Here is a 12,336-nt window from a genome sequence, read left to right as displayed (position 1 = left end):
AAAATCTGCCATCAAGCCATAAATTAGCACATGCACAAGTATCTGCAAGTCTAAGTAATTTGTTCTTGCTGATCAAGGTCTAATTTTTAACACTACAAACCAGTAATATCATTACCAAAGTATGACTGAAGGCAAAACTTTGTAATTAATTATAAATGAGACAAGTGATCATGGGAAGAAGTATGCTCTCTCTTTTAAAAGTGAATCTACAAATATATGCATGTATAATATGTAATTACCAGCAATAGCTACAATGTCAAAAAAGTAATTAAAAATGTTACTGCACAAGAGGATTATAATGAGAAACAGAAGCTCAGGAAAATCAAACGCTCATATACAGAGTAACTCTGAGTATCTCTGCTCATTCTGCATTTGGATTTCATGAAAAAGGTGCTCAGTTCAGCTCCAGTTCCCCTTTGTGTAACTACAAAACTGAGCAATCAGTGTCACTATTTGAACAATTACTAAAATAAATGTATAGGAAGTGGCTACATGTTTACTTATTTCCTGCATGATCCATCAGTATTCTTGTTGAGTTCAGCATATTTGTCCAAATGCACGGCTTTACTGAATATTTACATCATTATTATTTATGACATTTAGAAAATGGATGCTCCAGCAGCTGCTCCTAGAGGAAGATTTAAAATTTTGCCTTTAAATATTTTCAACCTCTAGAACTATTTTATTTATTAGATCATTCAGACTTAAATATAAAAAAAATTGTTCATGGAAAAAAGGAACGGACAAGACGATCCAGTGTATTTCAGGACCAGGATGTTCAGAGTAATCCTGCGCCACAACATCAGATATGGGATATCCAAATTGTGCCCTAAGGACTTGCTTGAATAGGGCCAGCACCACCTGCATGCCCCAGAAAGCACATGGCACATCATGGTTCACATCCATGGCATGTGACCTCTCTTCTCCTACAAATCAGAGCCCCCAGCTTATAGAGCCTGTTGGGAACAATCCTCAACCATAATGTCTTCCAGTCATTCCCAAAGCTATGACCAAAAACCATAACAGGGAGCATGCTAAATAGTTCCTCTGTTCAGATTAAATATAGACCTAACTGGAAAGACCAAGCCAGGTCATACACAACCTATGAGGCTGAAAGAAAAAAGGCTTTAAACCTTCTGCAAACAATCAGTTGTGAAGAGACTTCACCATCCCTAAACTCAAAGAGGCTTTCTTTCATTCAGGGACTAGTAATAAACTGATGAAGACATGGTTCCTTGAGGTAATTGCACGCTTTATTTGTCTGGCAGTTTTAAAACCTCCCTACCTGACATTAGCTTTAATCCTGTCACCTTAGAGCCAAATGCAAGGAACTTTCTGTCCTTTCCTTCACTCAAGACTCTATGATGATTCTAGTACTTTACCTCTCTTGGCCTTCTCTCAGCTGCAAGACCATTAAGGGAGGAATGGTCTTTATTGGCCCCAGTGCTCACTGGTTGTTTTTACTTATTCTGTTTTTAAAAGAAGTTTCACAGAACTCTTGCTAGCAATGCAGATGGCATAGAGCAGTTTATAGCTACAATGATGGGGTTTTTTAGTCAAGCTGCTTATTTAATTTCCACACTGCCATTGCATCTCCTTTCATATTCTTTTTTTTTAACCAGTGAAGTTTTGAGGCCTAAATGGCCTGTTGAATTCTGTTGTTTTAGTGAAAAGCAAAGGTATCCCTGTTCTTTTTTTTTTTTTTTTTTGTTACAAATTCTGTATATGTGGATTTTTTAAAGAATCAACAAGGACCAGTCTCATATTATTGAAGACTGTATTAAAAACAGATATCAAATTATTTGCCTCTTTACTAACACTGGAAAAAGGGAGAAAATAACCCCACCCTGCTGTCTATAAAATATGTCTATACAGAGGCAGAATGACAGGTGTCTTTTCAGTGTAATTTTCAAGTTAATGCTCACAAGCTACCCTTTCAACTATCTAGCCATCTTGGTATGGAGCTATTCTAAGCTCATAGTCCTTACTGAGGTCTTGTTGACAAGAATTATTTAGTTCAGACTTATCAATATGCTAACAAATGTGGGTTTGGGATCATAGCTGGCTTATATCAGGTGAGGTCAGAGCATGGGCAGAGTCCTGAATCTGTCAGCATACAGCCTTATACCCTTAACTTCTTACATTTGATTGCAACTTCTGATAATGCAACTGTAGACTCTTCTGTACACAACTTTTAATAGATCAGATAGAGGCCATATATTATACTTTGATTTATTTGTAGGTATTAATCGAGTTATCCAGCGTCTCTCAGCTTGACAACACTCCTCGGTGGTACCCTCTGAAAGAGCAGAGTGAAAACATTGATCATGGGAAATCTCATTCTGGACAGAGTAGCCAGCAATCTCCAAAACCATCTGTCATCAAAAGCAGAAGTCATGGAATCTTCCCGGACCCCTCCAAGGGTAGGAATGACTTGGTGCACCTGATACAAAATGTTTTCCCAGATGATGGGAAAACTTTGCTGCGTATGTTCTAATAGAAAAATAAAGTTACTGCTATTAAGTTTGTATACATTTTTATTTAAAATGTGATTAATTCATTGGAGCCAAGGCTTAATTTGGCTTGATCAGTGCCACTCAGCTTGCTGAGTAAACGTGTCCTTAAAACAGCAGCTTACAAGCTCTACGTGCTTTGCACATCTACTATAGATTCTGTGACCTTTTCATTTTTCTGGTAGCCCTGGCCAAATTCAATACATATCTAGCTTTAAATTTTTGATGCTTCTTAAATATTCTATGGCATTTTATCTTCTGGAAATCTAATATTAATATTTTATAGAATAAAAATTATGCTATAATGATGCATATGCATTTCCAGTCTATGATAATGGGCTGTAGCATATCTCAATTGTATTGGAAATCAGCAGAGCTGATATAGTAGAATTACACTAATGTTTACAAAAGCAGAATTAATCTCGGCTCCAATAAATTTATCTCTCTTTTTTATACTAAGTAGTTGGTGGCCAGTTGCTCACTTAAAATACAATGTATGTCATACCAAAGCAAAAGCCATCCCAAGTAGCTTCCAGATGAAAGCCTCAGAGTGGTAAGATCACCTCCATCTCCTCTCTGTTACTCTGTGTAATGTTTTGCTAGGGATTGGTGCCTAAGATCTATATCTAAATTAGAGGGTAGTATAGAAGCTGCTGTAAGTTAGGTTATTGTTTTGACTGTGGCATTCATCAGAATAAAACTGCTTGCATTAGCTAAGTGTTTGGTATGCTATGTCAGTGTAAGCGATGCCAGTTAGTCTTTACATACTAAAGAAGTAGAAAGTGGAAAACATTAATTCTTTAGGCTACCCCATCATTCCACCAGTTTAAATCACCACAGTAGGCACAATTCATAGGTGACAGAAACCCAATAGTAAATTATTTTATTCCCTGGGCCAGGGAACAGTGGGGAAGTAGAAAAAGGTTCTCCATAAGAGTTTCCTAATCAAGATATATCCTGAGACTCTGATTGGCATTGCACAGCTTGATCTTTAATTCCTTGTTCTGGAATGCAGCTGGAAAGTGCAGTCAAGAGAAAGAAAATGAAATTATCTGTCTGTTTGTGACTAATAAATGCAGCAGCTGCACTTCTTCATTTTCTTGGTAGACATGCAGGTGCCCACCATTGAGAAGTCCCACAGCAGTCCAGGGAGCTCCAAATCTTCCTCTGAAGGACATCTACGCTCTCATGGCCCATCTCGCAGCCAAAGCAAAACCAGCGTCACTCAAACTCACCTTGAAGACGCTGGGGCAGCCATCGCCGCTGCTGAAGCAGCTGTCCAACAGCTTCGTCTTCAACCAAGTAAAAGACGCAAATAAATTCCTCAGCATGGCAGCTTAATATTCATCTGTTGCCTTTTTCCCTGCTGTCCTTCCCTTTTCAGCTATTTATTTTCTGTTCTTGGCACACTGTGCTCACTCTGTTCAATGTCTTTCTTTGTGTGCCTGTGTGTGAATACATATAATTACAATATACTCTTGTATTTAGAAGTCTTTTATTTATTTATTTTAATTTATATAGACTGCAGTGAAACTGGCTGTTTCTCCATCAGTCCCTGCACTCAGGGTCCGTGATGTTCCATGGTTGTGCGTGACTCCCAGAGAATTCCATTGTGTGGTAGTGTTTTGATGTCACTGAATAACTACCAATGAAATAATCAAAACCTGCAAAGATGCAGTTGCCAGCTCTTCAAGTTGCACACAACAAGTACTGAGAGCACATTAACAACAAGATATAAGTAGTAATCGGGAAGGATAGTACTATATACAAAAAAGAAGACTTAAAGTTAAAGAAAAAAGTTTTTTAACTACATGGCTGAGATTTCTATTTTTGAAAAATGACTGTAAATATCTAATTTATTTTTTTTAAAGGATCTATAAGCAACCTTCTTAATATATCAGATATATAATTCAAGTGATGAGCAGAACAGCAATAGACAAAAGCATTAAACACGTTAAATGCGAAATCATTAAAAATACAAAGTCATTAACAACACGAGATTTCAAGAATGTTACCAAGTTAGCAAAGTCAAAAGGAGTTGAGAGCTAAGTCAGGTGTCATAGTCAGTTCGATTTTTCTAGTAATTTTTGTGCCATGGATTGATTACAGTCAAGATAGATTTCATCTGACAACTTTAAATAGATTCATAAATTAAAACTTTTCCATTCAAAAGGATTGCTCTCTAGAGTATACTTCAGACCAGTATCTTAATTCTAGCTGAGGGTTCAGTTGATGGCAAATTAAAACTCTCTGACTGTGGAATCATTGTGTTTGTCTTCAGGATTTGTTGATATGCCATAAACTTACCATGGTATAATGCAAAAACTGGGGGAAAATTACTTCCCTTGTCTTCACCATCATTAATAAAGAAACAGCCAGTTTTAATAATCTTTAATGCTGTGCATGTGGTGTCTCTTTGGTGTTTGAAAACACTACTTAAATACAGAAAAAAAACCCCACTTCTGTTTGCATGAATAACATTTAAGCTGGTTCCATCTGAGGATACATATTCTGGGTTTCCATTTCACCCACACTGCCACAGCAGCACATAAAAGCGGTCAGTCTAATCATGCCAGGAAGCAGCACAGACACAGCATAGCAGGAGTCCTCCCTATTCAAAGAACTCAGTCTGACAATCTGCCTCCACCAGCCAATGACAACAAAGACCAAAGCCAACTAGCCCTCAGGAAAGTGATGTCTGATGGACCAGTCAAGCCTGAAGGAGGTGAGCAGAAAGACATGGTCAAGAAACCAATCACAGCCCAAATCCTTCTTGCCATGTCTACTAATTCATTGCGATATTTATTTTATCCCCCCCATTAAGTGCTGTAAATGTTAACATGAATCAAGAAATCTGCTTGATTTTTCCACATCAGCACATAAATCCATAACGAAAAGCTGTGCTAAGATACATTACAAAACAAATGTGTGCACTTCCATTCCACTGGAGGACTTAGACATCTGTTGAAAAATGGTATAGCTTTGTTCATGTTGTTGCCTAATAAAAAGCATGCATCCAAGCTGGTCTGCTTAAGCATGATTGAACATTTCTTGTACTGTGACAAAAACCTAATTGCACATTTTTGTTTCTGGAATTCTAATTAGGACATTAACAATTTCTTTTTCCTCTCCCAACTTAGTTGTTTTGTCAAAAGTCATTAGGATAGATAATTTTTTTAAACTGCCAGTGGAAAGGGAGTTTTGACCCATGTATAGCTCAATCTCTTGACTTTCCTATCGGCTTCTAAAAAAATTATTTTCTACCTGTAGGCACCTGTACATCAAACCTAAATACCACATACCATCAGTTTCTCCCCTCATCACAAATACAGAGCCAGAATCTCAATTGGTTCAAATTGGTACGGATCTTTTGACTTCTGGAGCATTTTGTTTATTTCCATGAAATCTAAGAGCTTATCCCAATAAACTTACAGACTGGACTCCCAGATCTTTTCTTGTGCTGTAGTCCCTTCCAAAGCTCTCATGAGCCATTGAAGTTTTTTCTCTGTTAACACTGTTACACACTGTGGACAGTACAGTCTGGCTGAGAAGGCTGCAGGAGAGAAAGAGGGAACAATACTTCAAACAATGTGCTCTAAAGGTTCATTAAGAGAACTAGTGTACTGTTAAAACAGCTAATTAACAGGACAAATTTAACAAATTATTTTAAACTTTGTATTTAGAAATAACAAGTTGTTTCTTATGAAAGCCTTAAGAACTCTTCCATAAATAGATCTGTCAACACACGTTTGCGTCCACCCACACATGTTGTCTTACTCTACAGCTCAACTCCAGACACTTAATTCAAGCAAAGGCCAGAGGATATCATGGCACTAGTTCAGGCACCACAGCTGAAAGGCCCATCCTATTCCTGGGAGCTATACCACAGAAATCTAAATAACTCTGGTGATCTTCTGAGGTGTCATGTCTGTTGGAACAGAACTACATAGCACTTCTAGTCCTATGATGCCTTTTGGTGTAGACAAGCAATAGTAAAACCTCTTGCTTGTGATACAAGGTTGAATCAAGGTTCACATACACTTTTATCATAAATAGCTAGGCTGTTGCTCAAGTATTCTTGCCACTGAACTGCTATGCTAGGTTCTTTACCTCTAAAATTGGGGGGGGGGGGGGGGGGGGGGGGAGTATCGATATGCACTTGACTCAGCAATATTAAAAGCATCATGGAGAATTAAGGGAAGAAGAGCCCACATTAATGTCATTAACATATAAGTGAGGTTAGAGTTACTATGAAGAGACATGGTACTTTTGTCTTTTTATTTCTGACAATAATATGCAATGCATGGCCACCTACACAATGTTTACAAGCCTGGTTTCAGATCTGTGAGAAGTTTTGGCTTCTCAGTGTGCCAAGACTAGTTTGTCCTAATTTATTCATATGAAGTGGGCCAATAATTACCGTTTTGAGGTTAAAGGTTTTCATGCATTTCAGCAGGAACAAGAAGCAAGATTAGTTAATTGCAGTGCTGTGGAGTCTGTAAGTAAAACAAGAAGAGACTATGACATTGAATAGAAAAAGCACCAAAGATGCTCAAAACAGCTTTCAGTTTATGGAGTTCTTTGCAGGAGGAAGAGGTGATGAAGGAAGGAGAGGTTTCCCCTGCAGTTCAAAAGTTCTAAGAGTATTGTGAATACTACAGCATCATCAGTTTGGAAGTCCTACAGAGATGCTGCATGGTTGTGGTACCCATACCCATTACAGCCTACTGTATTAAAACCTGGAAAAGAACCCATTATGAACTGGTTTTGTGGACTGGAACAGTCATCTTGGCAAGTTAATAGCTTTTTGTCACTAAGTCACAAAGTCCTTTATTAAGGAAGCCGTTACATATCATCAGCATTGTTATTATTTTTTAACACAGCTATTTCTATGTGATATTATCAGAGAACAGCATCTATTAGAACAACTGTTTGTGTTTTTTTCAGTCCAAGCACACAAGACTGTTGAGAAAGATTCTATGCTGTGACTGATCATCAGTCCTTCTCTAGCTAAAAGAACCCTCAGAAAGTTTCCTCCTTTAATCTAGTCTCTCGATACCTTTTTTTTTCCTTGAATTCAATTGTCACTTGAAAAAAACAAAACAATATAAGAACACTTAGTCATTCTTAGAATGCTGCAGAGAATTATTTCTCTACTTCTGACTCCTAGGACCATTTCTATTTGATGTGTTTTGTCAGTTATTAATTATATGTCTGATGAGAAGTAAAAAGGAAATCATAAACAAAACCAGCACCCACGGTATATATATTTTGTGAATGCAAAGGGCTTGCATCATTTTAAGTTTATTGCATGGAACTATTTCTGTATTTATATTAAACAGCAACAAGTGTATTTTAATCACTCTCTTTTAAAATTAAGGTGACGCTATAACAGAAAACATTGGTCTTTGTTCAGCAACTTTGTAAAATCCAATATTCAACTACGGCATTTAATTAAAAATAAACCCTGAAGTATAATTTTCTTATTGCCTGTGAGAGATAAAAGCGTGATCTGCAAAGAAACCGATTGCATAATACACATTTCCACCGCACCCCTTGGAGAGGAACAATAATGTTTCAGAGCCAAACCTTTGAAGGCAGAATTTGCAAGGGATCCAAGCCAGAGGGAGAGAGCAGTGCCTAGGTTTGAGTTAATTTGATTTCATTTTTGTGAAAAATATGAATCATTGCCAATTACACATTCACATAAAATTAAGCACATTCCTTTAAACATAAGTCTGTTGGTTAGAGTTTACATGAGTCAGTTTTAGAGAGTGTAAACCAGTCCACCTTCTTTTAAGTCAGTACTTTGTCCCACACACAGAATAATCTTTCCATTATATTGAATTTTCTCGGTAGGTCATCTGTGCCTTAAATATAATAAATTATTTTAGAGTTCTTCAGATATTTGAACAGTTAGAGATATTCTAATGATAATTACCAGTTCTCTGGATATATGCAAATAAAACAGTAGGTGTACCTGCAATATAGTTATTTACCGATTTTATGTAAAAGGCCTTTTCAAAGCCAGTTTATAGTTTTAAAAGAATTAATTACATGCTTTAGTTTAAATAATTTCCAATAAAGTGAATAAGACAGACAGGGAACAGCAAAATTTCCCTTCAATGTCCCTGTGAAGTAGGAAGGTGCACCAGCTCTGCCTCATTAGAATAGAAGGCGTAGTTTCCAGTGAAATAACAAGCTCAGAGCACAAACAAAAAAAGATGGTGTTCACCATGTAGTCAGCATTTATCTACATAACTGGCCATTTTTTAAAGTACACAGTTTCATAGGGAGCTGTGGTCTCTACATCGGTGTAGCTTCATGGGTAAAATTCAATGGGCTGGACCTTATTTGCAGAGGAAGAGGTGCCAGTTTTGTCCCCAAAGGTACAATGATTGTCCAATGAAAAAAACAATTCCTTTATTACATCAGAATGTTGAATGGTCAACAATAAAAATATTATTTTCTGACCAAAGAAGAAAATTTCTAGAAAATTATTTTGATTCTTCCTGGGCTGTTTGGAGAACAGTAAAGAAGTATTTCAGGAGCTCAGTAGGTGGTTTCAAGCCTGAACATCATTGTAGTCCTATGCATTTTTCTATCCCTTCAAACAGACGCTCATAAGAGAGGAGCTACAAGTCAATATGCTGCTTCTTGAACATCATATGATGACAGATGCCACGTGCAGCTCCTCTTTTATTTAGCACACATTTAAAAAACAACCAAACAAGCAAACAAGCTGCCAGGACAAAAATAGTGCTATGCTCTTGACCTGCATTAGTTAGGAAATGTTAAAGACCTGGAGAAAATGCCATGTATTTCAGTTAAAGGTTCAAACATACCTGTTAAATTATCATTTAAGTTAATACAAGCAATATATTTCTACAGAAATTTCTCAAATATTTATTTTGGTCAGTAATAGAAAGGGTTTTTTTTCAACCCTAAACATAGAGGAATTTAAAATCACAACATTCTCTGAAAACCTCCAAATCTAATGCATGTACCCATAATCTATTTATTTCTCTCATCTCATAGAGAACATTTCATCTTTTATATTATAAATTTTCTATTGTGACAAAAGCTTTTCTGTGATATCCTAAGAGGAAACTACTTTCCAAAGGTATGTGTGTCAAGCGATTTTGCTGGTCAGAGGGAGGTCTACTGTCAGAGCTGATACTGTTGGGGAGAATATCTAGAGTAGACAGGAGGTGCATCAGCATTTTCACAATTGTTCCCAACTAAGTCTGTCAATTTACACTTCTCAATGTCCTTGGGTTTAAATCACTTCAGTTCAAAAGGGCATGCCTGCTTTTAACTCCCTTGTTCCAACAACTTTGACGAAAGTTCACGTAAGTGTCAGCATAACAGGTTAAAACTACACAGAAATGCAATGTGATGTATGGACCAAGATATCACTAGCACTGTGAAATCCATGATACGGGGCTGAGCCAGCACTGTGTGATTTCTAACCACTTAGCTGCATTCATGTTTGGAAATTTTAATTTCAATTAAAATCGACAGGAATTTTCCTTATCACTAAGTTCTATTTACTGATGTTAGTGACAATGCGGAGTGAAAGGAAATTGATTCCTAGGTTCTCTAAGCCTTTTGAATTGGATATGACTGGATTTAAATACCTGCTTATCTGGGGTCCCTTTAGGTCTATATGCATTTTCACACTTTTAGTAGGCAATGCCATGTTTTAATTTCCTACAACAATTTGGGATGTTTCTTTCATACTTTAAATAATTTACTGCCTAAAGCTGTTTTATGCCTAGCTTCACTAGTGTCTTAATTTCCAACTTAAATGGGCCTTCATATTGCTACAAATAACCCATTTCTAAGAATCATTATCAAAACAAGAGCAGTTTGTCCCCAGTCTCTGCAAAGAGCAGTAATCTGAGGCTGTCTTGAGTCTTGTTTCAGGCTAATAGCTGGTCCATTTTGCTTTGGCTATTCCTGCTATTTACTCTTCCACCATTTTAAGCTGACATGTAATTTCAGGAAATTGCTCAGATTCTTGATTTGATAACTCTTATTTAAAAAGTCTGTTAGATGGTAGCCTAACCCTATGGAGGACACGGAAGAAAATTACTTCATCAGAATCGCTTTGCTGGGTAAAGAAACGCCATCACGGCAGTTTAAGATGAGTGCTGTTCTACCATTACTCACTTCAAATGGTAAATTGCTCTGTAAAGAGCTGTGTTGAAATGTCACAAAATATCACTGCTCAGCAGGTGGTCAGAGCGGTGCCTAATATATAAATGTGGCTGAAATGGGCACAACCGTGGTCTGAAGTACTGCTCAGTAAAAGAAAGAGTGAGGAAAAATGATCAGAACTGACCTGAGGTATATGTCTTTGATCACTAGTTATTTAGGTATCCCCTTTCTGTTGCCGGTTCACAAAAGATGCAACTGGAGTCCCAAAACCAGGGTTTTACACAGCAGAATCTTACAGAGCAGACCCGAGTAGCACTTGCTTGGAGTGCTAGTGAACCCCTCATAAAGCAAGGTAAACCAGCATTTGGGGGCAGTTTGATGTTGGAGCACTTGAGGCACAAGGTGGTTGAGAGTGAAGAGTAGACAAGCTTCTGCCAGAAGACACTGCATGTGACATGCCCAGTCTGTTGGTCAGCAGAGAACTCTCCAAAGCAAATCATTGATTTTACCTGCTCCCATCTCTTTGAGAAGACTCAGTATGATGCTACCAGCCCTTTTTGTCACTGAGGGTTTCTCACAAGATTGCCAGTTACAAAGAACAATTTTTTTCCAAGCAGCTAGAGGCAAATTCTCAAAACTTAATCCTGAATGCATACACAAAAGCATTTTTTGCTCCTCCTGTTTGGTGTACAAATAGAACTGTCTTTCCCAATGTATTCTGAGAGTTTTATTTCTACTAGAATTCTAGACAGATACCTGAAAAGGGGAACATCTACAACTTAATCCCCAAGAGTAAGTTCTGCTTGGGTCTGATATTCTTTTACCCACAGGAACCACAGAACAGCACAGTCCCATTTTTCAAATTTAAATCTTTTTTTAAAAAAAATAAAAAAGTCCATTCACTGTAGAGAATAGCTGGAGTGGCTGACAGTGCTGCTGACTGATTTGAGTTCATTATTATAAGTCTTATAAGCTGGGTAACGACCTTCAGCTAAGCTTAGCCTCTTTCATCTGCTGAGACCTTAAGTCTTTTATCTAAAAATGGAAATATTTCAGCATCATATGTAATTGACAGCAGGACTTCGCCTGTAAGAAGTATTTTTAAAATTTTCTAAGCTTTCTAAGAGTTTTTAAAAGGTTTGGGTTTTTGGTGTGTTTGTTTTGGTTTTGGTTTTTTTTTTCTAAGAACCAGGAAATAATTTGAAAAAAAACAAAGGGCGAGGAAGCAATGAAACAGCTCTTCCATACTCTGGATACTTAATATTCAAATGGTGGCAACTGCTTTTGCCCAAGTTCCTATTCAGATAAATCTTGTAGATTTAAGTAAAAGAAGACTGTACCTTGTAGTATCAGGCACCTCTGTGATATCAGAGGAGAATATCCAATCTCTGGACCACAGTGAATCCATATGGAACAATTCAACTCCCTACAGACCAAGGCACCTCCTGACAGAACTTTGAAGTCAAAACCTGAAAACTTAAGCATTTTCTAGCCTAGGCATCTGTAAGCAGAAGCTCTGTAACCTAGAAGTGAAGCTGCCCTAATCTCACTGTATTTACTTGTCCTTTATGTGGGTGGGAATCCCACTGGCCAAGCCAGGTGGCAATTGTTCTGACACTTACAGGGCTTCACAGACCTTACATAGGCTAGTAAGACCAGA

General features: G+C 37.4%; 1 protein-coding gene across 1 annotated transcript in view; it reads left to right on the top strand.

The window, feature by feature from the left end:
- LOC121089257 (protein piccolo-like) overlaps window positions 1-12,336 on the top strand; it is a 382,524-nt gene that overhangs the window by 313,051 nt on the left and 57,137 nt on the right. Inside the window, 3 exon segments of the mRNA XM_040596364.1 lie at window positions 2,243-2,423; window positions 3,621-3,815; window positions 5,056-5,238. Coding sequence (XP_040452298.1) covers window positions 2,243-2,423; window positions 3,621-3,815; window positions 5,056-5,238 — 559 coding nt within the window.

Source organism: Falco naumanni, chromosome 5 (genome assembly GCF_017639655.2).
Source record: "Falco naumanni isolate bFalNau1 chromosome 5, bFalNau1.pat, whole genome shotgun sequence".
Lineage (NCBI taxonomy): Eukaryota > Metazoa > Chordata > Aves > Falconiformes > Falconidae > Falco > Falco naumanni.
The sequence above is the reverse complement of the archived record's forward strand: the minus strand, read 5'-3'. Positions and strand labels throughout refer to the sequence as shown.